The sequence below is a fragment of the Gorilla gorilla genome, chromosome 1 (genome assembly GCF_029281585.2).
Source record: "Gorilla gorilla gorilla isolate KB3781 chromosome 1, NHGRI_mGorGor1-v2.1_pri, whole genome shotgun sequence".
Lineage (NCBI taxonomy): Eukaryota > Metazoa > Chordata > Mammalia > Primates > Hominidae > Gorilla > Gorilla gorilla.
The window spans coordinates 215,379,643-215,405,515 of NC_073224.2; the positions used below are offsets into that span (position 1 = coordinate 215,379,643).

A 25,873-nucleotide genomic window follows, 5' to 3' on the forward strand; every position below is an offset into this window, starting at 1 on the left:
GGCCAATAATCATAGAAGCAGCTCATGTTTACCGGGCATTTCCCTAGAGACATTCTCCTAAGAGCTTCATGTGATTCTCTTAGGTAGGGACTGTTGTTCTCATTAGCAGGTGAAGAATCTGAGTCTTGGAGAAGCTGAGTAGGCGACAGCAGAGCAGAGCGGTGAGGGCATGGGCTGGGGAGCCAGACACCTGGGTTCAGATCTCAGCCCCGCCACTTCCTAGCCTCTTACCCTCTCTGCCTCAGTTCCTCCTACGCAAAATGGGGATAATATCCTCTACATCAAAGGAGTGTTGTAAGGACCAAATGAGCTGGTTCCATAAAGCACTGAGAAAAGAGCTGGGCTCACACCGGGCCAGCAGCAGCTGCTCCTATGGTCCCTGGAGGCCATGTAGCTGGTGGACCTTGAGTCTCAGCCTGAGCTTCCCAGGTTGAATCAGCCTCGTGCGCTGCTGAGTCCTGTGTACCTACATAGGTTTTGTCACCTACAAGATTCCTAGAGCCTCTCCTCCCAGGCCCTCTGTTGGGCTCCAGGACTCAAACGCAAACAAGACACAGGCCCTGCCCTCAGGCTGCTGCCTTTTATTTAACTTCATGCTTAGAAAGAGGAGGGGGCACTTTGCCTTCCACTCAGGAAGATTTGGAGGTGATATACTGAAGTCAAGAAATGACAACTTTTCTTTCCAACCCAGCAGACAAGCAGGTGCCTCCTAGGGATGGTCATGCTTCCAAGGCCCCTGAGACGATCATCTGCCCCGGAGAAGATGGGAAGTAAGGCTGCCTCCAACCACAAATTTCTCACATTCTGGCCAGGCGTTGTGGCTCATGCCTGTAATCCCAGTACTTTGGAGGCCAAGGTGGGTGGATCACTTGAGGTTAGGAGTTTGAGACCAGCCTGGCCCACCAAGTGAAATCTCATCTCTACTAAAAATACAAAAATTAGCCAGGTGTGGTGGCACACACCTGTAGTCCCAGCTACTTGGGAGGCTGAGGCAGGAGAATCGCTTGAACCCCAGAGGCAGAGGTTACAGTGAGCTGAGATGGCTCCACCACACTCCAGCCTAGGCAACAGAGTGAGACTCTATCTCAAAAAACAAACAAACAACAAACAAACAAAAATTATCACATTCTGAGGGAGTGGGGAAAAATCCATCTACTGCTGGCTTCGTATTTCTTTCTTTTTTCTTTTTTAATTCTGTGTCTCAGCTTCCTGAGTAGCTGGGACTACAGGCATGTGCCACCTTGCCCAGCTAATTTTATTTTTTTGTATTTTTAGTAAAGACGGGGTTTCACCATGTTGGCCACGCTAGTCTCAAACCCCTGGCCTCAAGTGACCCACCCACCTCAGCCTCCCAAAGAGCTGGGATTACAGGCGTGGGTCACTGAGCCCGGCCTGGCTTCGTCTTTTGAGTGGCAGGTGTCCCTCCAGGTGACAACTCAGCGAATTAGCAGCTCCTCTCTCCATGCTGGATGCCAGGCCCTGGGGCATGTTCTGGCCTCCTTGTGGCTTCACAGCATACGTCATCAGGCCCCCAAAAGAGAAGCAGCCCGAATGGCAGGGCCCAGCAGGAAAAGGATTTGTAACTCACGCAGCCTGATAGACGGCGGTTGCCACCATGCACACGAACATCACGTAGAAGATGGGGTAGTCAAGCTGCAGGTTCCCTTGAATGGACAAGACAAGCATCCCAGCCACGGCCTTGACTGTCACCACTGTCATGGAGCCTGCAGATGGGAGACAAGGGCGAATGGGGAGCCTCAGGGAAATGCAGAGAGTTAGGTCCGGAAAGCCAGTCTATAACCCCAAAGGACTTGGGGAGACAGAGGGGAGGGAACAGGAACAGAGTCAAGCTGGCGGTTTGCACAGTGACAGACGCCGTTTGCACTGGGTCTCGTGTGCAACTCTCCCATGGACTCCCATGCTCTGTGCTGACTACATCCTAAAGGAGGGAGGAAAGCCAACCCCCTGCAGGTAATCCTAGATGTCACTTCTCAACTGCCAAGCATGGGCAGTAAGTTCAGTTCTCTGAGGCCCGGAGTGCCCAGCACTGTGGCCAAAGGATCCGAGTGGATCAATGAACTTACCAGTCTCATGGCAACCACAGGAAAAACATGTGTTGTGTAAACAGCTTAGGAGTTGTTGGGTTTTTTAGTGCTCAGTCACTTGTATTTTTTGTTGTTGTTGTATTTTTTTGTTTTCCTTTTTGTGGAGAACAGGGTCTCGCTATATTACCCAGGCAGGTCTCGAATTCTTGGGCTCAAGCTACCCTCCCATCTCTGCCTCCCTAATAGCTGGGATTACAGGCGTGAGCCTCCGCGCCCAGCTGGTCACTTGTATTTTTAAAAACGTTTCTCCAGTGTTTTGGAATGCACACCCCTGTGCATATGTGCAAACATTTCCAATATGTGTGTATCTGTTTTCAAATTAAAGTCATGTGACCCTGAACTTAAATGGTAGGCACGTTATAAAATTTGTACAGGAATATAATTTAAAAGGCAGAGAAAAAATTATTGAAGTTCTAATATTCTCTCTGTGTACCCAGAGAAGCATCCTGCTCACCTCCCTGTGGAGACCCTCACTCTACCCTACTGTTCAGAAATGTCTTCTAACTGCAGACTGTCAGACTGCCCTGCCAAACAGCAGTTAGAGACAGCCCCCAAGAGTGGTCCAGGTGAAGCCCCCGGTCCCTGCTGCTGTGCTTTGCTTTCCTATTCTTCAGCTTTGGTTTATTTCGCTTTCTCCTGCGAACACCCCCAACACGTAGTGTCTCTTGGGCTCCTCACCCATTAGGCTACAGTTTCCAAACGTCAGCAACCACTTAGGCACTTGTCATCAGGGAGTCCTTAGTCAGAAGGGGATCGGCCAATGGCCTCAGAACCTTCTGGCCTTCCTACGTAAGAGGAGAGGATGTTTCAGGGCCGTGATCCTTCCCATCCACTTTGAAAACAAAGTCACCGAGGAATGAAGGACTGATTCATGCTGTGATGTGGGTGAACCTCAGAATCATCATGCTCAGTGAAAGAAGCCAGTCATATCAGGCCACAAAGCATATGACTTTATTTATGAAGGTGTTCAAAAAGGCAAATCTACAGGGACAGAAGGTAGCTTAGTGGTTGCCTGAGGCTGGGAAAAGGGGAACAGGGAGTGACTGCTAATGGGCACAGGGTTTCTTTTGGGGGTGACAAAATGTTCTAAAATTAGATTAGGATGATGGTTTCACAACTCTATGAAATACTAAAAACCAATGAATTGTATACTTTAAACAGGTGAACTTTATGGTATGTAAATTATATCTCAACAGAGCTGTTAAAAAATTAAGGAAACCCTGTCTTCGGTGACAGGTATCTATTTGGTTGATGGCTTGTGGCGGTGGTAGGGCACACAGTAGGAAGGTTGGAAGAAAAATGCACATATTAGGCACCTGTGCACATCTCATTTAACCGCCACGCCCTTCCATGACTTGGATGTTCTCATAGGCCCCCCCTTTAGAGAAGTGGACAGCGTGGCTTAAGGAGGGAGGGTCACTAGCCTGAGGCCACACAAGAGCAGCGCGGTAGCAGGCTTCACCAGCCCTGACACCAGCCTGCTCCTCCGCCTCTGTCTGCTTCTCCTTCTCAGGAAGGATGGATTCCCCACAGCTCTATTTAGCTATAAAATTATATGTAGGTCTAGCCAGGCACAGGGCCTCATGCCTGTAATCCTGGCACTTTGGGAGGCCGAGGCAGGGGGATCACTTGAGGCCAGGAGGTCAAGGCTGCAGAGAGCTAAGATTGTACCACTGCACTCCAGCCTGGGTGACAGAGCAAGACTGTCTCAAAAAAAAAAAAAAAAAAAGGAAAAATTAATATGCAGTTCTAGCCTCAAGCTGATTCAGGAGCTATCTCTTCCACAGCACCCATCCCTCTAAAAGGAAAAGAAAAAATAGATGACAAAATCTAGTTTTACCTTTGAATCAGAATGAATTCCTAAGCTCTGATAGGTTTTGCATGGATCTTTTCAGGGCTCAATCGCTGGGGCATGCTCTACTACTACCGTCTCTGAAACAACGTAACTCACCTCATCCTCACTCTGCTTTATTCTTCCTCATTGGAATTGTTATTGCCCAAACTTACATGACCTATGAATTTGGCTAGTTGTTTACTGTTATTTTCTCCCTTTAGATTGGAGGCTCCTGGAGCACAGGAGTTTGCCTCCGGTCAGCAGGGACCCAGCTCCCCAGAGCCACTGATGGAGACAGAACAACCTGAGCCAGTCTCAAGCAACTTCTGTGTCCAGCGGCTACAGCTCTGCAAACAAAACCCACATTTCCATTTGGTGCTTCTTGGTGGTGGCAAAACTCAATCATCCAGATGCCAACTTACCAAGTAACGCCACCAAGAGAAGAATCACGACAATGTTGTTGGCGTTCTTCTCCTTGTAGAAGTAGAGCAGCAAGCAGAACAGAATGATCTCCACCAGCTGTGGAAGGCAGCGAGCAGGGGGGTCAGTGGGGACCACAGAAGTAGGCGAGACCGGGAGACCCTGGTGGGCTGGGCCATCATCAGAGTCACAGGGTTGAAAGGGAATGACTGAGCTATGATTCAGCATTTCCCAAACTACTGTTAGACGTTCAGGGGAAAAGGGAAACACAGAGTGAATCTCTCTAATCCCTGGCTAGTACTGAGAAGGAATTCCCTGTTGTCCTGAGGCTGAAGCTTTGAGGGTGACATGCTGCTCTCATATCCACTCTTTCTTGGAGGGCCAAGATGCATCAGGCTGAGACGGTTTCTTCCCACTCCACTGCTCCATGGGCATCCGCATTAAAACAATGGGTTGGTCCAAGAGGGAGACACTTGTTCACCAACCTATTTGGTCAAGAATGTGAGGCCAGGCACGGTGGCTCACACCTGTAACCCTAGCACTTTGGGAGGCCAAGGCGGGTGGATCACCTGAAGTCAGGAGTTCGAGACCAGCCTGGCCAACATGGTGAAACCCGGTCTGTACTAAAAATACAAAAAAAAAAAAAAAATTACCTGGGTGTGGTGGCATCTGCCTGTAATCCCAGCTACTCAGGAGGCTGAGGCAGGAGAATTGCTGAGATCGTGCCACTGCACTCCATCCTGGGAGACAGAGCGAGGCTCCATCTCAAAAAAATAAATAAATACATAAATAAAGAATATGAGTATATACTCCCTGTGCTCCCAGCCAAGCTTCCAGTGTGAAGCTTCACAGAGTAGAATGAGGAAGGCATTTGGAGTCAGGGAGACCTGGGTTGGAACTTGGGTCTGCCTCTAAACTAGTTGTGTGGCCTTGGGTAAGTCACTTAACTTCTCTAAACCTTAGTTAACCCTCTGTGGAGTAGGGTTAAGAATTCTTTTTATGGGCCCATAATCATAGCTTACACTAAATGACGTCTCCTTGTACGCCAGGCAGTGTTCTAAGCATTTTATCTACATTAAACTCACTAAATCAGCACAATAACTCTACGAAGCAGGTACTACCACGATGGCGTGGCACAGAGGAATTTAAACCTGGACAGTCTGGCTCCCAGGCCCATGTACTTTCCTGCTAGGCCACACTGTCTGGTGCTCTATCAGTAGAAACTTACCATTAGACAATGGCAAGTCCGAGTTTGAGAAGCTCCCCCTCCTTGCATCAACAACTGTTCCTTTCTACCCCTTAAAAGCCCAGATATTTGCTAACACTTTCCCAAGAAGTTAAGCCAGCCCTAGCGCCCAGTGCAACTAAAGCAGAAAACTTTGACAACAGCTTAGTCCCATTTGCCTATCCCAAACCCCTTATCAAAGCTGATTTAGTATTAAAAAAAACACAGAAACATTAATAGGCATTTTGAAACATTTAAAACATTCCTTCTAATTAGAGACCATAAAACACAGCTGCTTTCATTTCCCCCTGTTTCTTCTTTGTCTTTGTTCCAGTGAATCCATATTTTATCGAGTTGTCATTATAGTCAATGCACGATTTTGTACTGGGCTGTTTTTAGTTACCATAAACAATCTTCATGTTTTGTGAAGTTGTCATAATTATCTGTAATTGCTGCAGAACACTTCATCAAGTGGATGTGCTGTCAATCATCAACATTCCCAACCACTGTGCCTGCATTTGAGGGGTCCCAATTCTTCAGCCATTCTCCATGATTTTTTTTTCTTTTTCTTTTTTTGAGACAGGGTCTCACTGTGTCACTCAGGCTGGAGTGCAGTACTGTGATCATGGCTCACTGCAGCTTTAACCTCCAGGGCTCAAAGCTATCCTCCCACCTTAGCCTCCTTAGTAGCTGGTAATACAGGCATGCATCACCACACCTGGCTAATTTTTACTTTCTTTTTTTTCCAAATAGAGATGGGGTTTTGCCACATTGCCCACACTGGTCTCAAGTTCCTGCGCTCAAGCAATCCTACCTCGGCCTCCCAAAGTGCTGAGATTACAGGTGTGAGCCACCACACGTGGCCCGTTCTCCATGATTCTAAAATGAACACTGGAATAGCACTGGACATTATATCATGAGATGGCTGTGCATATGTGGTGCCTCCCAACAGTCCGTGGGTTCTGTGGGCATGTCTCATTTATTTTTTATAACCATAGTGTCTAGCACACAGCAGACGCTCAATAAATATTGACTGAATTTGGTTTGGCCAAATCTCTCCAGCTGGCAGCACTGCCTCCCAGTCATGATGAAGTAAGACAACAGAATCATTCACTGAGCATCTACCACCTTCTGGGTGACTTAAATGCTACTTCCTGGATCTCCCAATAGCAATTTTAAGTCCAGAGAGTCTTGCTACTTTACAGAGAGGGAAACAGAGAAGGAAAGCGACTTGGCTAAGGCCACACAGCACTTAGGAAGTCTTGGGCTTCAATCCTCTGAGTGAAAGGCCTGTTCTGGGGTAATGCTTTGCCCAAGGAGGCGGTCTTTTGCTCTGTCACCAACTACATGCCGGGGCTGGCTGCCAGTTGGGAAATGACACAGCCCCCATTTCAGGGGAAGTGATCCTCTGCCTTGTGGATAATCTGAGGAAAAAGGATGTTCCAGGGCCTCTAGCCTCAATCAGAGACCAGGCTGTTTATGTCAGAGGAAAACAGTGAACACCTTTGTCAGCAGGCCACGGGGAAGGAAGATGGCACCTGAGGCCAGGTGGGCCCGGCCTTCAAATCCAACCCTGCTTTTACGGACTCTGAGCAGGTCAGCTAACCTCTCAGAGCCCGGTTTTCTCACCCATAAAATGGGAAGAACATTTACTTTATAGGGTTAAGAGAATCTGAGATGATATATAAAAATTATATATCTTTTTTATATGATATATGTTATATGAAAACACATATATCATGTGTGTTTAGCACAGCGCAGGGCATGGAACAAGAACGTACCAGTAGCTTTATCACATACTTTAGATGTTTTCCTTAATCAGTTGATTTATAGACTTAAAATGGGATAGAACTGGGGCAGAGGACTGAGCTCTGGCGGAGGGGTTAGGAGACAAAATTTCCCGTGTCTCCTGGGCTTCTATCAGCAGTGTGATACTGGGAAAAAAAATAAAATAACATTCTTAAATGGTTTACAGTTTTAACTTTTTCTTACCCTTACCATAAAAGTTTGAAATGGTTACTGTAGAAATTTTGGACAATTCATAAAGATGAAGAGGAAATAAGAACTAGTCATAACACTATCTCCCAGAGCCAACTACTGATGGAATTTGCTTTCCCATCCAGGCCTTCCTAGGTATATTACATGACCACATACCTATACACACCTCTAAAAAATAAAACTGACATCATAATGGTTTTGATATTACTGTGTGGGGCACAGTGGCAGTTCATTCGTTCTCATTGTGTACAGTGATCCACCGTGTGAATACAACACAATTTATCCATTCTACTGCTGGGGGGCATTTGAGGAGTCTCCAGCCTGGAGTTATAAAAAATAATGTTGCTGTGAACATTCTCGTACATGTCATTTGAGAAACACATGTATGCATTTCTGTTGAGTATAAAATGAGGGGTGGAATTCCTCCATAGGATATGTGGATGCTCAATTTGGTAATTAGTGTCAAATGTTTTTCCCAAGTGGCTGTACCAATTTACACTCCCACCAGTAGAGTTTTGATATTACATAAATGAAACAAGCATTTCGCCATGAGCTGTGTACTCTCCAGAAGCACGGTCTTTCATGCTGGTAAAATGTGCCGCAACTCACGGAATCCCCTATTGCTGGGTATTCACGTTTCTGGTTTCTAGGACTTGATCTCCCTCCTGCTATCTCAGGGGGAAGGACTGGAGGCTTCTCTTACCATGTACAAAAGGAAAGGCCAGCTCACGAGGTGCCTGGTGACATTCTCGCCTGTCATCTTCTCGTGACTGTTGGGTGCGAATGTCACCAGCAGGTAGGTACCCACGACAGCCAAACCGCAGCCAACAAAGGACAAGACGTAGCGCCCTGCGGGGAAGAGAGGCTGTCATGGACTCATTGCAACAACAGGCCCAAGATACAGTACACGTTCTCAGCCATGAAAAAACAGGCTTCTCCTGCAACATACCATGACCTGGTATTGTTTGTATTTTTGGTTTTTCTTTACTTTAAAAAATAAATGATTTTCCTTAATTTTGTTAAAAAAAACAATTAATGTAAAAAAAATAAAAAACTTTAATGAAGTATAACATGCATACAAAAAGTGCTTGAGGAATTCTCCCAAAGTGAACACACTCATGAAACCAGCTCCCAGATGGAGAAAGAGAACGTTAGCCGGATACTGAAATTTCTCATTTGTGAAATTGATCACTAGACCCCACCCTTTCGATTGCTAGACCCCACCCTCAGGGTTACACTGTCTTGACCTGTAACAGCACTGATGGCTTTGCCTAGCTTTGTGCTTTATACAAATGGACCCATACAGTGTGATCTCTTTTGACTCAGCATGATGTTTCTGAGATTCATCTGCATTGTGGGGCACAGTGGCAGTTCATTCGTTCTCACTGTGTACAGAGTGGTCCACTGTGTGAATACAACACAATTTATCCATTCTACTGCTGGGGGGCATTTGAGGAGTCTCCAGCCTGGAGTTATAAAAAATAATGTTGCTGTGAACATTCTCGTACATGTCATTTGAGAAACACATGTATGCATTTCTGTTGAGTATAAAATGAGGGGTGGAATTCCTCCATAGGATATGTGGATGTTCAATTTGGTAGTTAGTGTCAAATGTTTTTCCCCAGTGGCTGTACCAATTTACACTCCCACCAGTAGAGTAAGACAGTTCTAGTTACATTCTTGTCAACACTTACATTTCGTCTTTTTCATTTTAGCCATGATGGTATTGCACTGTGATTTTAATGTGCATTTAACAGGTAACATTTTAAAGCTAAAATCACTTTATGGGCAAGCTAAAAAAACAAATAAAATAAAACATAAAGGCAAACCTTCAGAGCTCAACACGTACCTTTTAAAAATTATCTCATCCTTTCTCAACTGGCTATTTAACCTAACGCCAAGGGAACTATATAATAACTATATAATTACTGTCAATATTCTACTCCACAGACCTGTCAGAGAACTGTTAGTGGTCCAGGTGGCATGGCTCTTATCTCTCCCTTGGAGTCTTGTCACACTCCTATTGAACTCTGTAAGGTTGGTGAAAAGCCTCCAAGGTCCAGCCCAGCCCCAGGCAGCCAAAAAATGGCTGAGAGTTCTAAGACACACTTATGGTGAACACAGGCCTCTGGACTTTTCTGGGATAGAACTAACTTTGCCTATTTCATCCCACTGTCTAGAGAAAATGTGATACCATGTTAAATGTCTTTTATCTTTATTCTCAGTACTAGGCCTCGTAAATGTAGGAGGTGCTCAAAAAATGGTTGTTCAATTGTTCAATGAATGAATGAGCCACGGTTAAACTCAATAAAGTAAGTCTGTTATCTAAAGTTTTCTTCAGGCAGGGATGGGTCTTACTCATCTCCACACCTGCAGCGTCCAACACAGGTCTAGCACTGAGTGAATGTTTGCTGAATGTAACGGAACTCCAGGTAAAACAGCCATATTCAGCTGTGCAGGTTGCTCACTGCACAAGGGCACCTGGCTCAATAGGTGAGATGGGCTAAAATCCAGCCCATGGTCTGCTCATCAAGGCTTGTGCCTATAAAACTACAGATGCCCAGAGGGGCCTTCTTTTTCCAAGTCACATAGGGCACTGCTTGGACTAGCACGGCTCTCATCCTAGGATTACCTAGAGTATTCCCAAAGGGATGCAAACTTCTATACTGGTCTTAGAACCAGCCCTAACCCCCCTGCCCCATCATTAAGACTACTGAAATTCAGTCTGTCATTTGGCCTTCTTGGCAGTAGCTCCAAAGTCTCTACTTTTTTCTTTTGGCAAAGTTCCGCTTTTTTTTTAGAGTAAAATTCTTTTCTTTTTTGGCCTCATGGTCCCACCTTGATCTTATTCTATATCAGTGATTCAGAGTGGTCCCCAAACTTGGCTGTATATCCACAACATCTTGGAAATTTTCTCTCCCTGAAGTTCTGTTTTAAAATTTTTCAGACATATATTAAAGTTCAAAAAGTTGTATAGTGAGTACCCATAGTCCCAACAGCCAGATTCTAAACTGACCTTTCATTATACTTGTTTTCTCACATATCTATCCATTTCTCTATCCATGCATTAATTCATCTTATTTTTGATGCATTTCAAAGTGATTTGCAGGCATCAGTATACACTTCACCCTGGGAAGCTCTATAAGAATGCCAATGCCCCGGCCCCAGCCCAGAGCTCAGAATCTCTGAGGACAGAGCTTGGGCCACCATCACGTCACTCCTCAACTCCTCAGTATGGCACATAAGGCCTACACATCAGCCAGTCCTCCATGTCTCACTGATCTCCCTCTCACTTTATTCATTACCCTCTGGCTACACAGCCTTACTGAGACTTGGACAAACCAAGCTTGTTCCTGCCTTGGATCCTTTGCACCTGTGGCTCCTGGTATGTGGAAAACCCTGCCCACAGACCTGGGGATGGCAATCTCCTTAGTATCACCTGGATCTGGGCTTAAAAATCACCTCCTTGTGTAAATTAGTTCAATGATTGTGGAAGACAGTGTGGTGATTCCTCAAAGTCCTAGAGGTAGAAATACCATTTGACCCAGCAATCCCATTACTGGGTATATACCCAAAGGAACATAAATTGTTCTATTATAAAGATACATGTGCACATATGTTCACTGCACCACATTCACGATAGCAAAGACATAGAATCAACCTAAATGCCTATCAATGACAGAGGGATAAAGAAAATGTGGTACGTATACACCATGGAATACTATGCAGCCAAAAAAAAGAATGATATCATATCCTTTGCAGGGACATGGATGGAGGTGGAAGCCATTATTCTCAGCAAACTAATGCAGGAACAGAAAACCAAATTGCATGTCCTCACTTTAAGTGAGAGCTGAATGATGAGAACACATGGACACATGGTGGGGGAACAACACACACTGGGGCTTGTTGGAGGGTGGGGGTTTGGGGGAGGGAGACCATTGGGAAGAATAGCTAATGGATGCTGGGCTTAATACCTAGGTGATGGGATGATCTGTGCAGCAAACCACCATGGCACATGTTGCCCTATGTAACAAACCTGCACATCCTGCACATGTACCCCTGAAATTAAAAGTTGGGGGGAAAAATCACCTCCTCAGAGAGTCTGACCCTGATCAGTCTAGGAAAGTGTTCCCAACTCCCCAGTCCCCAAAAGCATTCAATTTTCTCTGAAAAACTCACTACAACCTAAAATTATTTCATTTAGTTGCTTACTTGTTTATTGTATCTCTCCCCTCCCACAACACACACACACACACACACACACACACGCGACTATAATCTCTGTGAGCAGAAGCCCCATCTATCCTACTGCTGTATTCCCAGCACCTATAACACAACATGGGACTTAGTAGGTGTTTTGTGGGGAACGCTTCTTCCCCACTTCTTGGGTTTCCATGTGGAGGGACCTCCATTAAAGTGACACTTCTGCCTCTTGCCCTATTGGTCTACATTTCTCAACTTAGGTGGAGCTATCTTCTTAAAAAAATAAAAAAATTAAATACTGGGGCTTTGATCTTTTTTCTTCCTTCTCTGGCCCAAACTATGTGAAGCAATAATTCTGGCTAAGTGTCTCCACTCTGTAAACCCAAGTGTATCTTGGGGGGACCCGCCCAAGGTCTGACTGGGAGCTGGAGGGTCCTGTGGGGAGAGTGCAAGGACATTCCCTTGGCTGCTCACCTAAGCAGCTTTATGCTTTAATCTAGCTCACCTAAAATGCTCTAATCTAGCTTTTATTAGGAGTAAGGCATGACTTCTGATCATCTGTGTTTGACTCCCATTGCTTTAGAACTCAGTCAGGGAGAGAGGGTTTCTTTTCTTAGGCCTCCTAAAATCCCAATAATAGATGCTCAAAATTGATCCAATGGGGTGGATAAAAGTCCATTTTTAAAAGCCTCACCGATGATTCTGAGGTGTGGCCAGGCTTGAGAACCCCTGATTAAAAAATCCAGCTCTCAGGAGCCTGTTGAGGGCAGAACATAGAACCACAGAGGAAAGCAGGAGGCAGATAACCTCTGAATTAGAGTGAACTGGTTTTACAATTAATAAAAAGCGTTCATATAAAATTAAGGACACAGCTCAAATCACTGAACTTACTCAGAAAGTCTTTCGGTTTCCACTTTTCCTTGATGAATATGATTCCTATGATGGCACTAGCTGAAAAATGAAGCACAAAGAAAAGGGAATTGAGGCTGCTGTCAGCTAAAGGGCATCCCTTGACCCATGCCCTCTGGGTGGCTTCTTTGAATTGGAGCTTGGTACTTCCTAACCTGTCACTCATGCTGCCAAGAGCTTGGTTCCTGTGTGATTCCATCTAGGAAAGGGAGGCTCAGAGAGGAGCCTTCCTTCCTGAGGATTTCCTACAAGGCTAAAAGCATTGAGTACCTGCTGTGTGACAGGCAATTTACACAAGTTATTTCTGGCATGTTCACCCTTGGAGGTGGGTACTCTCATTATTCCTATTTGACAAATGGGGACACTGAAGCTGAGAGAGGTAAAGGGCCCACTCGAGATCATGAAGGTGGTAGGGGAAGGCAAGACTTGAACCCAGGACTGCAGGAGGCCAGGCTCTTACTTCTTCCACTGTAACACCCACCTCTGACATTTCCCCCGGCTCTTTCCTCTCCCTGGCTCTTACACTTTCACGGATGTACTCAAACGCCCTTGGGACTGCCCGAAAGGATAGGGCTGGCAGTCACTGTGAACAGACCTGGATCACTCACTACCCTAGTTCTGCCTCTTCTGGCTGTGTGTCCTTGGATATGTCACTTCACCTGAGTCTCAGTTCTCTAGTCTATGAAATACGGTGTTAGATCCAGCTGGCACCAGCTCATAGAATGTTAAATATTTTGTTAAATATTCGGAAAACAACCCGTAGCTTGAAATCAGCCACAGTGGGAGTAATAATGTCTATACCATATAAACTGGCAAGCGCTACAAATCAGGTCTTCCTTTTCTCCTTTCCACTTTTCCATCCCCTTTCTCCATCCCTCCATCTCCCCTTCTTTTTCTTCTCCTTTGTCTCTCTGATGGTTTACCAGCCCACCATTGAAAATTACTTTTCTGAATGATAGGGGTAATTCAATGATATATGTAAGTCATTTGGCACACAGTCAATCTCAATAACTAAGCTAGTATTATTACTAAAAGTACCTGGAGCAGTGATGGTTAAGTCATAGATATCCAATAAGTGATAATCATTATTATTTTTAATATTACTCCTCACTGGATGACCTCAGAAGCTATAGGGCCCCTTCATTTCCAGTGGCTGATATCATTATAACTTGGCCTCTTTAAAAAAAAAAAGAATTTGGTTATTTGAACCTTATTAAAATTTGAAGACTAATATTTAAAGCACCAGTCACTTAGACACTTATTTCTCATTGTGAAAAAGGTTTGGGAGCCCTTTGAGATACCTGCAGTGGGCAGAGCAGAGTGATAAGGCTACAGGTATGATCACTTACAGGGGCTGGGGAGTAACAGAACACAAACATAGAAAATGGTCTGGAAGTAAGACAACAGGGAAAGGCTGAGACTCTGGCAAACTACTTGCCTCAGCTAAAGACATTCAAATTACATTAAAAAAATACCGTGTGGGAAAAAACACACACCATGTCTGAGGACCTCATTCACTTTGCAAGCTGCCAGTTCAGCAACCCTGGTTAGGAAAAACCGGGACTTATAACAGGATCAGGGAAAGTAAATAGGTTTCTGCTCCCTTGCCAACTCCTGGTGATTGGTAGTGACTGTTGGAAGCACTGAGAATTCTGAGGCCCCATCTATGCTCTCTAGGAAGGAGTGCCATGGTTGATTAACGATGTCTGCCTTGAGCACAGCAAGGGAGGGGCACATAGTTACCATGCATCTGCCATCCCTTGCATAGAAGAGAACCTCTTAACTCAAGGAGGAATAAGACCCAAAATATGACTTTCTCCTTTAAGAGCAGAGAAGAGCATCTGGGCAGAGTAGTGCTTGCCAGCAAAATGGAAAGAAATATTTCAAAGCAAGTTCATTGTCCTGGCTGCTATGCACACAAAAAAGCTACTGTTCACTAATCTACTAACATCTTTTCTTTAAGAAGAATTTTTTTTTTCTAATTCTGTTTTGCTTGTGTTCTCATGAACATTAAAGCTCCCTTGTCTTTTAGTTGGTTCAAATGTTCTGAAACACTGGTTCAGTGATTACAGAAATCATAGAAAGCTGGCAGATGAGAAAGTTAATGGCCAGTGTGGTGGCTTACAATTGTAGTCCCAGCACTTTGGGAGGAAAGGCAGGCAGATAGTTTGAGCTCAAGAATTTGAGACCAGCCTGGCCTGGCCCCAAACCCTACAAAAGCTTAATTTGTTTTTTCAGTAGATGGGGTCTTGCTCTGTCACCCAGGCTGGAGTGCAATTGTGTAATCAAAGCTCACTGCAGCACTCAAACACTGGACTTAAGGGATCCTCCTGCTTCTGTTTCCCAAGTAGCTAGGACCACAGGTGCATACCACCATGCCCAGCTAATTGTTTTTCTTTTTTGTTTGTTTGTTTCATTTTGTAGAGATGGGGTCTCTCCATGTTGCCCAGGCTGGTCTCAAACTCCTGGCCTCAAGCGATCCTCCCACTTCAGCCTCCCAAGTAGCTGGGATTACAGGTACAAGCCACTGCACTCAGTGACAAGCTTAATGTATCTTGATGGTGAAAAGATGCATGGGTTAAGGTTTATCTTCCTTCTTCTTTTAGAAATAAAAAGCAATTCTAATAAGCTTTCTGAATCTTAAACAGATCCTGGAGCCAGACAGCCCAATTCATATCCCAGCCCTGTTACTCACTAGCTGTGTCATTTGGGGAAAGTAATTTCATTACCCTGTGCCTCAGTTTCCTCATCTGTTAAATGGGGATAACAACAACATCTCCCTCAACAGGTGGCTGGAGGATTAGCAGAATTAATATCTGTAAGCACTTACAGGGCCTGGTGTGTCTGAAGCCCTTTGTAGTAGGCTATTATTATCCAAGCTAAAGCTGGTTTGTTCAATGGGCACCTTTGATCCTGGCGGTGGCACTCTGGTCCCGCAGCTGGGAGCACCCCAGGGGAGGGTGGGGCAGCCCTGGTCTTACCTATCACGGAGACTGCGCTGAGGGGCACGATGAGTGACAGCGGCGCGAAGGCGTAGGAGGCGAACACACCCAGCTCGCCCAGAAGCATCAGGAACAGGCCCAGCCACCATGTCTTGGTCTTGAAATAGGCCCGGGGATCCTTGGAGCCTGCCAGGCGGATGTGGCAGTACTTCTAGAAACCCGAGAAATAATGCAATTTGCTCAGATGTCTGGGGGAAAAATGCTATGATGTAGGTACCCTAAATCTACCCCCGACTTGCAAATAAATTGGGAAGACTTGTCAGGTTCTTGTGGAGTCCTGACTCAGAGAAGAGTAAGACAGTAGGGATCTAAATACTAGATCTAAATTCTAGGACAGTAGCTCTCCAACAGGCTGGGAATCCTTATAATCCCCTGGGAAGCTCTGTCAAAATACCCACCTGGGCCTCATCCTGAGTCAGTCTCAGAGAGGTGTGGATGAGCCTGAAAACAGGCATTTCTAATGCACGTCACAGGCAATGCAGTCTCAGGGTGGGAGCCATAGTCTAAGGATCCCACTTGGCCTGGCCCTTGGGTCGACCTCCTCCCTCTCTCTGCAGTTTCCGGGATTCCCCACATTTGGATGACCGCGTGTTCGGCACACTCCTTCCTGTCTACATGCCAGCAGCTCTCGCTGGGCAGTTGTGTGGGTATCAGTGGGCCTTGCTCTCCCTGGGGTGGATATGTGGCTCAAGCATGGTCAATATTCTTTTTTGGGGGGAAATGTGAACCTGGGACATCGAAACTGAAGCAGTAACTAAAGCAGGCTAGAAAGTCACGTTGACTTAGAGGGCCAAGTCTGCCATTTGGGGAGGATCATGATGTGGGCTGCCCAGAAGCAGATAAACAACCAGAGATGCTGCCCTGGAGAAAGAAGAGAATGAACCAGACAAGTAGCTAAGAGACCACGTGGTCTCAGCGACACACAGAAACATACACATCCCAGAGCTGAGATGCATAGAGTACAGGTGAACAAGGCACAAGTGTGTGCCCACAGGGATCATAGTCTCCTGCCTGCTCCAGGGAGGGAGAGCAGTTCACTGCAGGCAGAAGCTGGGCAGTGCTGGTGGAGTGAAGCCAGCCAGTGTGCTGTGGGATTCATCCTGTTAGCAGGTATCAAGTCTTATTTGAGTTTCCCAGAAGCAGTCCCTGAGACAAGAATGTGGGAGCAGGTAGTCTGTATGAGATAATTCCAGGGAGCACGAGTAAGGGAAGGGGAAAGTGAGGCAGGGAACAGAGATGAAAGGTGCATTCATGAGCGAATTAGTCCCGTGGGCAACTGGGGCTCAGTCCCACAGGGGACCCTCTGAAAAACGCTGTGAATCTCACCTTAGAATCATCCTAGCAGAGGATAAGAGCCCGGGGCATTTATTCCCTGCCTCCCACCCCTGCTGGCAGAAGGCAGCCTCCTGGGGCATTAATGTCCTGCTCCCCCAGTGCACACCCCAACTGTGCCTGCATGCCAGTAACACCAGCTCCTTGGTGCCCCCATGAGAAGCTCATTAGCTATCAACTTGCTACACACCACAGCTGCTTGTGAACTCAGACAGGCCGAGGGGATTTGGAGGTCAGTGGAGGGATCCGCAGCAGCTGTAGAGGCATCCCTGAGGCTTTTAAGTAACGAACAGTGCTGTAATTAGAGTTGAATTTGACAAAACTATGGTAATTCCAGCAGCTTTGCAGCAAGGCAAAGAGGGATGAGACCAGAGCCAGAGAAGCTAGCAGGAGGTCACTGCAAAGCCCAAGGAGAGACAGTGAGGACCTGGCTAGGAGGGCGAGGGCGGGATGAAGTGGGGCCACTGAATCAAGAGAAATCCCGGAACAGCCCACAAGGTATTGTCCCAGGTGCAGCCCAGGGATGCAGTAGGCAAGGCCCTGCAGAGAGGAGGCAGCTGGACCTGGATAAGACACCCTGACTTGTCTGCTGTGTCTCTGCCCCCAGACAGTGCTGGTAACTGAAACTTACCTGGAGGTTAAGTGCAATGCTGACCACGAGGTGCCCGAAGATCGCCAAGAGGGCGCCAATCAGGTTTTCCTGTAAGGAAAGTTCACAGGAGTGGACATGATTTGGGCATAAGCCAGGGGGCCCCAGGACACTTCTGACACTCAACCATTTGCTGCCCCAAAACAAAACCAGAAAAACAATATCAGTGACAAAGCCACACTCCAGACCCACAACTGGAATTTTACTACTCAAGGTTAATCTGGCTGCTTTGCTGGTTTACAAAATGCTGCCCTGAATTGGATACTTTGGTGGCCCGATTACACTGACCTGACAAGGTCTAATAAACCTGCTGTGCTATTCCCTTTAAAGTATTAACTTGCCACCATCTTGTGCAGAAAAGCAACATTCCAAAATCAGAATTTACAAGAGAAATACAGGCCAGAGAATACTTTTTGCTATCTTGTCAATAGTGTCGTCAATTTCCCAGAGGGTTTCAATGAAACTCTTTTAACTGGCTCACTTGCTTAGGGCATTGTCAATTACTCAATTTATAAAAAGTTAATTTACATCACCTATGAGTTAGGTTCAGACTACCTGGCATGGAATTTTGTACTTTATAAAATGATTACCAAACATATATTCATTGTAGACTAAATAGGAAATATATATAGATAAAAATAATAATATCTTAGACAAGGTAGCACGAGAAAAAAATGAAAAAAATAACAATAACAACACCACCATAATAGAAAAGTCACTTTTAATTCTATAACCCAGAGATAATGACTATAAACATTTTGGTTCTTATTCCTGCAAACATTTTTCTGTCCATAAATTTACATATCAATGGAAATGTTAATTTACTTTATAAAAATAAGATTACCATCTGTTTTATAATCTGTTTTTTTACTTAACATATTGCGAGCACATTTCCCTGTCAGGCATACCTAATTTGTCATTTTTATTAAATGTCAAATAACTCATTATTTTTTGGATGTGCCATATTTTATATCATTGCTTTGCTATTACTGGATATTTAGGCTGTTTCCTTCATTATTAATTTTTCATTTAACTTTATTTTAGAGTCGGGGTAAAGGGGCAGGTGTGTTACATGGGTAAATTGTGTAATGCTGAGGTTTGGGTTTCTAGTGAACCCATCGCCCAAATAAGTGAACACAGTACCCAATTGGTAATTTTTCAACTCTCACCCCCACCCCTCCCCGTTTTGGAGGCCCCCGTGTCTATTATGTTTCCTTTTAAAAAAACAGTGCTGTGATTGAATAGCCTAGTGCACACATTTTTGTGCGTTTGTATGGATTAGTCCCTTGGGACAAATTCTTATAAGTGGAATTGCTGGGTCAAAGTGTACTAGCATTTAAACCACACTATAGCAAGTCCCCAACACACCCTCCATCCATATTCCACCACTGAACACCAAGGAATGCTCTATGCTGGCCAATGCTGCAACCTCCTTCCCAGCATGTTCTCTTCCCAACCCCGCCTGGTTCCCCTCCCTGGTGAAATCCTGCCCATTCTTTAAGGCGGGGGACAGGCCCTAGGGAATCGGCAGTTAACAAGACAAACAGTCCTCACTGTCATATGTTCAGTCCATCTGGAAAGACAGATAATTAGCAAGCTGCCCCGCAGAGGCCAGAGCTGGCCGAGGCTTCCCCCTCAGGACAGAGTCAGCAGTAACAGTGAAGTCAACCCTCCCCCCTGCCCTCTCCTAGATCGCAGGGCTTAGAGAGCTGAGGGCAGGTCTTCCCTGAGAAGGGGCAGTTGGCCAGGGACAGGAGAGGGCAGGAGGACTGAGAGGGAGGCCCACCAACTGAAATCACTATGGATAGCTGTCCTTAACTTCTCTCCCAACAAGGCTCAGCGCTGCCACAGAAGGGAAAGATGTGGAGCCAGGGGACCCCAGTCTAGTCCCAGCTCTGCCACAACCTCACCACACCTGAGATGTGTCCCCCACCTGGAAAATGTCAGAGCTGGGAATTGATTCTGACTCACCCGATGAGCAGCAAGACAGAATAAAGCCACCTGCAGGCAGAACATGGCCCTCCTGTAGGATGACAGGATCTCAGAGCTAAAAGGCTCGCTGGAGACCTGCCCAGCCAGGGTTTCCCCAGCTGAGTTCCCAGAGATGCTAATGGGGTGCCAAGGCAAGAAAAGCACCATGTAGTTAAAGGCAATGCATCCTCTACCCACTGCTGGGAGGCCCCCAGAGCATGTTAGAGGCTCTCAGGGGAGTTTCTCCTTGTCTAACTCAGGTTCTCAAACTCATTTGGCTCTAGAACTCTTAACCTGGAATCCAGCCATCAGCATCTGGAGTAAACATCTATGACTCTCACTTGACTAACATTTTAATCCTTTCCTTTTCTTCTGATAAACGACACCCTGATTTTGCTGAGGAGGACTCTCCTCCGCCCCCTCCCCATTGGACACAGTCTTATTGGAACTGTCATTCCCAGTGCTCCATCCTCCCTAGACATCACGGCCCAAGTGTGACCCAAGCCAGGCAGCCCAGAATCTCTTTCTCTGGGATCCAGATCTTGGACTGAGAAACACAAAGGCTGAAGAAACGTTGACTCCCTTCAGCCCAAGGTGAGGCCTGAGCAAATCATTAGTTGCCGCTCCTCAGGACCCTGGAGCCATCCTGGTTCCAGACCTCCTGGTTCCAGACCTTCCTGAAGCCAGGAACAGCCCAATTTTGCTTAAGAACTTGCTTCTGTTACTTGCAACTAAAAAGCTCAACAGAATCAACACTTTGTGGAAAGCATTTTGGGACATGTTTATTATTAGCCCAACTTCTCATAAACATGAGCGAGGTTTTTTCTTCCCCCTTAGAGCCATGGCTTTGGTGGACAAAAAAGGCAATCTGCTTTTATTTTGTAAAAAGAAATATGTTATTCAAATTTAGTTTTTTGAAATAAAACCTTACCACAGAACTAATTATTATACATCTAACAAATTGTATTTACAAATATAATGAATCTTAGTTTCAATATTTTTTTGAGATGGAGTCTCACTCTGTCGCCCAGGCTGGAGTGCAGTGGCGCAATCTCGGCTCACTGCAAACTCCACCTCCCGGGTTCACGCCATTCTCCTGCCTCAGCCTCCCAAGTAGCTGGGACTACAGGCGCCCGCCACCACGCCCGGCTATTTTTTTGTATTTTTAGTAGAGAGGTGGGTTTCACCGTGTTATCCAGGATGGTCTCAATCTCCTGACCTCATGATCCGACCACTTCGGCCTCCCAAAGTGCTGGGATTACAGGCGTGAGCCACCGCGCCCAGCCAGTTTCAATATTTGAATGCTCCTTGCATACAAAAAATTATTTTATAACTTTCCATTTAAAAAGTCAATTATAGAACATCTGCTTCTGGGAAGATGGAGTAGATGTACTTTTCCCTATTCTTCCTGTTACGTACAACTAAAACCCTGGTCATCACATATAAGGCAAACAAAAGGCTGGGCGCGGTGGCTCACGCCTGTAATCCCAGCAGTTTGGGAGGCCAAGGCGGGTGAATCACCTGAGGTCAGGAGTTCGAGACCAGTCTGGCCAACACGGTGAAACTCCATCTCTACTAAAAAAAATAAACAACCCAAAAATTATCTGGGTGTGGTGGTGGGCGCCTATAATCCCAGCTACTCAGGAGGCCGAGGCAGGAGAATCACTTGAACCCAGGAGGCAGAGGTTGCAGAGAGCCGAGATTGCGCCATTGTACTCCAGCCTGGGTGACAAGAGTGAAACTCCGTCCCAAAAATAAAAGACAAACATAAGACAATTCTGAATGCAGAGAGAAGAAAGCAGAGAAGCTAGAAAAGTTGGCACCCCAGGAATGGCATATTGGTGAGCTTCTTGGGTATTCTGTATTCTTTTTGCCTCATACATCCCAAACTTGTAGGCGAAGAAGCCAGCGCTCTGGAAATACCAACAGGGGTGGAGCAGGGTAAAAAAAAAAAAAAAAGCCCCAAGAAAAGCCTCCTCTCACTACCAAAGGACAAGCTGATGGGAAGCTTGGCAAGAAAAACACTTTTAGACAATAACCTCACTATTCTAAACACCACAGAGAACAAGGCATCTGTACATCTGATTGTTTGTGCCCGCTGCACCCTAAGTTTATATGTTGAAGTCCTAACCCCTAAGGGAATGGTATTAGGAGATGGTGCCTTTGGGAAGTGACTAGGTCATGCGGATGGAGCCCTCATGAATGAAATTAGTGTTCTTATAAAAGAGGCCCAAGAGAGGCTGCTCGCCCCTTCCATCACGTGAGGACAGAGAGAGGAAGTGCCCTCTGAGGTGGCGCGCCCTTGCCAGACACCCAATCTGCTGGGGCCTTGATCTTGGACTTCCTAGCTTTCAGAACTGTGAGAAATACATTTCTGTTTTTATAAGCTACTCAGTTTATGGTATTTTGTTACAGCAGCCCAAATGAACTAAGTCAGCCCCTCAACTCCCCTGTTGGGACTATCAGGGAAGGCTAAGCAGAGAGCCAGTGGCAAGGTGTCCTCCTCCCCATGGTGTCAACGGAGACCACACAGAGAGGCTAGACTTCTACCTTTGATGCAGAAAAGTTTTAAATTTTGATGAAGTCTAATCTATCTATTGTTTTGTTGTTTATGCTTTTGGTGTCATATTGTGTGACAATAATAGCATCATGGGTGGGGGAGAGAGATGGAGCTATATAGGTGCGACATTTCATGTACTACTAAAATTAAGTTGGTGTTGCCCGGCCAGCCGCCCCGTCCGGGAGGTGAGGGGTGCCTCTGCCCAGCCGCCCCTACTGGGAAGTGAGGAGCCCCTCTGCCCGGCCAGCCGCCTCGTCCGGGAGGGAGGTGGGGGGGGGTCAGCCCCCCGCCCGGCCAGCCGCCCCGTCGGGGAGGGAGGTGGGGGGGTCAGCCCCCCACCCGGCCAGCCGCCCCGTCCGGGAGGTGAGGGGCGCCTCTGCTCGGCCGCCCCTACTGGGAAGTGAGGAGCCCCTCTGCCCGGCCAGCCGCCCCGTCCGGGAAGGAGAGGGAGGTGGGGGGGGTCAGCCCCCCACCCGGCCAGCCGCGCCGTCCGGGAGGGAGGTGGGGGGGGTCAGCCCCCCGCCCGGCCAGCCGCGCCGTCCGGGAGGTGAGGGGCGCCTCTGCCCGGCTGCCCCTACTGGGAAGTGAGGAGCCCCTCTGCCCGGCCAGCCGCCCTGTCCGGGAGGGAGGTGGGGGGGTCAGCCCCCCGCCCGGCCAGCCGCCCCGTCCGGGAGGTGAGGTGCACCTCTGCCCGGCTGCCCCTACTGGGAAGTGAGGAGCCCCTCTGCCCGGCCACCACCCCGTCTGGGAGGTGTGCCCAACAGCTCATTGAGAGCGGGCCATGATGACAATGGCGGTTTTGTGGAATAGAAAGGGGGGAAAGGTGGGGAAAAGATTGAGAAATCGGATGGTTGCCGTGTCTGTGTAGAAGGAGGTAGACATGGGAGACTTTTCATTTTGTTCTGTACTAAGAAAAATGCTTCTGCCTTGGGATCCTGTAGATCTGTGTGACCTTACCCCCAACCCTGTGCTCTCTGAAACATGTGCTGTATCCACTCAGGGTTGAATGGATTAAGGGCGGTGCAAGATGTGGTTTGTTAAACAGATGCTTGAAGGCAGCATGCTCCTTAAGAGTCATCACCACTCCCTAATCTCAAGTACCCAGGGACACAAACACTGCGGAAGGCCGCAGGGTCCTCTGCCTAGGAAAACCAGAGAACTTTGTTCACTTGTTTATCTGCTGACCTTCCCTCCACTGTTGTCCTGTGACCCTGCCAAATCCCCCTCTGCGAGAAACACCCAAGAATGATCAATTAAAAAAAAAAAAATTAAGTTGGTGTTAATCGGAACTAGATTGTTATAAATTAAGGTGTTAATTGTCATCCTCAGCACAATCACTAAGAAGATAACTCAAAATATATAGTGGAAGAAATGACAAGGGAATTAAAATGGTACACTACAAAATATATCTATTTAACACAAAAGAAGCCACCAATGAAGGAACTGAACTAAAAGAGACAAAAACTTGCTTGATCTAAAATAACACCTTTATTTTCTTCTAAGAATTTTATTTCTTCTAAGAATTTTAGCTCTTACATTTAGCTCTCTGATCCATTTTGAGTTAATTTTTATGCATGGTGTGAGGTGGGAATCCAATTTCATTCACTCCTGTACATGTGGATATCCAGTTATTCCTGCGCTATTTGTTGAAAAGACTATTCTTTCTCCATTGAATGGTCTTAGCATCTTTGTTGAAATCAACTGACCATAGATGTATGGGTCAATTTCTGGACTCTGAATTCTATCCCATTGATTTATTTGTCTGTCTTTATGCCAGTACCATATTGTCTTGACTACCGTAGTTTTGTAGTAAGTTTTGAAATCAGAAGTATGAGTTCTTCAACATTGTTCTTCTTCCTCCAAGATTGTTTTGGCTATTTTGGGTCCCCTGGACTTCCATATGGATTTTGGGATCAGCTTGTCTCGAGGTAGTTCCTATAATTTCCCTTGTGATTTTTTTCATTGACTTGTTGGTTATTTAGGAGCGTGTTGTTAAATTTATACATATTTGTGAATTTCCCACTTTGTTTTTGTGAATTTCCTTTTGTGATTGATTTTTAATTTCATCCCATTGTGATCAGAAAACATACTTTGTATAATTTCAATATTTTAAATAATGAGACTTGTTTTCTGTCCTAATATATGCTCTATCCCAGAAAATGTTCATGTGCACTTAAGAAGAATTTGTATTTTGCTTTTGTTGAGTGGAATATTCTGTAGATTTCTGTCAGGTCTAGTTGCTTTACAGTGTTGTTCAAGTCTTCTATTTCCTTGCTGATCTTCTAATTGTTCTATCCATTAGTAAAAGTGGGGTATTCGCTATTCAAGTCTTTGGCTATTATCATCTATTTCTTCCTTTGATTCTGTCAGTTTTTGCTTCCTGTATTTTGGGGCTGTGTAGGTGCATTTATTTTACAATTGTTACATCTTCTTGATGAATTTACCCCTTCATCACAATATAATGTCCTTCTTTGTACCTTGTAACAATTTTATCTTCAAGTCTATTTTGTTTAATATTAGTATAGTTACTCCAGCTCTCCTTTGGTTATTGTTTACATGAAATATCTTTTTCTTGTTTCTTTTTTACTTTCAATCTATTTGTGTCTTTGAATTTAAAGGGAATCTTTTGTAGATAGCACATACTTGAATGTTTTAAAATATATATTCTGCCAATCTCTGCCTTTTACTTGGAGAGTTTAACCCACTTAAATTTAATAATAATTAGTAACAACAAAGGACTTCTGTCATTTTGCCATTTGTTTTCTGTAGTCTCTTTTTGTTCCTCAGTTCCTCCATTACTGCCCTCTTTGGTGGTAAATAGATATGTTTTCTAGTGCACCATTTTAATTCCCTTGTCATTTATTTTACTGTATATTTAAGAGTTATTTTCTTAATGGCTGTGCTGAGGATTATAATTAACACCTTAATTTATAACAATCTAGTTCAGATTAATAGCAACTTAATTTTAGTGTTATACAAAACTTTTCTCCTATATAGTTCCATCTCTCTCCCCCACCCATTATGCTATTATTGTCACAGATTTCTTAATTCCTTTTAAAACTTAATCATCCAATATGGGTAGACAGAATTCTGCCTTCCTTTCATTTAGAAATTATATCTAACTGGAGCCTCCATGTCTCTCTTTTCCTTCCCAATCAATAGAAGGAACTCAGTTTATGTTTCCTGAATAAATGACTTAATCTAAGCACAAATAAATGGCAACAATTGAGAGAGTGCTGAGAAAAAGGTGGAATGTCAAAGGAGGAATTTACTCTGGGCACAAGACCTGAACTACTTGGCTTAATATTATGTGGCAAAGGCAGTATGGAAGGACTATAGCTAAAATTTAGGCTCTCAGACTTCCAGCCTGAGGTTTTTTTACATGCCTGGCCTCCTCTTCCAACCTTCACATGGCACCTGGCCTGAGGCAGAGCATACCCAACTCCCTCAACCCATTTGTGGCCTGAAGAGGACTGTGGAAGGCAACCTACAACGTACAGTATTTTGTGGAAACTAAGAGGACATCGTAATCCTAAGGAACTGCTCCAGCACGATCAGTGTGTGGAGTGTGGTTATTCAGAGGTTAGGTTCTAGAGTCAGGCAGACCTCACCTTGAATCCAGCCTCTGTCCTTCATGACACTGTGACTCGGACATATCTTTGGGC

At 45.6% G+C, this 25,873-nt stretch overlaps 1 protein-coding gene across 2 annotated transcripts in view; it reads right to left on the bottom strand.

The window, feature by feature from the left end:
- NIPAL3 (NIPA like domain containing 3) overlaps positions 1-25,873 on the bottom strand; it is a 54,846-nt gene that overhangs the window by 14,997 nt on the left and 13,976 nt on the right. For both annotated transcript variants that reach the window (XM_031010236.3, XM_055387897.2), the window contains exons 2-7: positions 17,660-17,728; positions 15,676-15,847; positions 12,677-12,736; positions 8,286-8,431; positions 4,362-4,458; positions 1,589-1,724 (exon numbers count right to left, since the gene is read on the bottom strand). In XM_031010236.3, coding sequence (XP_030866096.1) covers positions 1,589-1,724; positions 4,362-4,458; positions 8,286-8,431; positions 12,677-12,736; positions 15,676-15,847; positions 17,660-17,728 — 680 coding nt within the window. The remainder of the gene's footprint in view (positions 1-1,588; positions 1,725-4,361; positions 4,459-8,285; positions 8,432-12,676; positions 12,737-15,675; positions 15,848-17,659; positions 17,729-25,873) is intronic.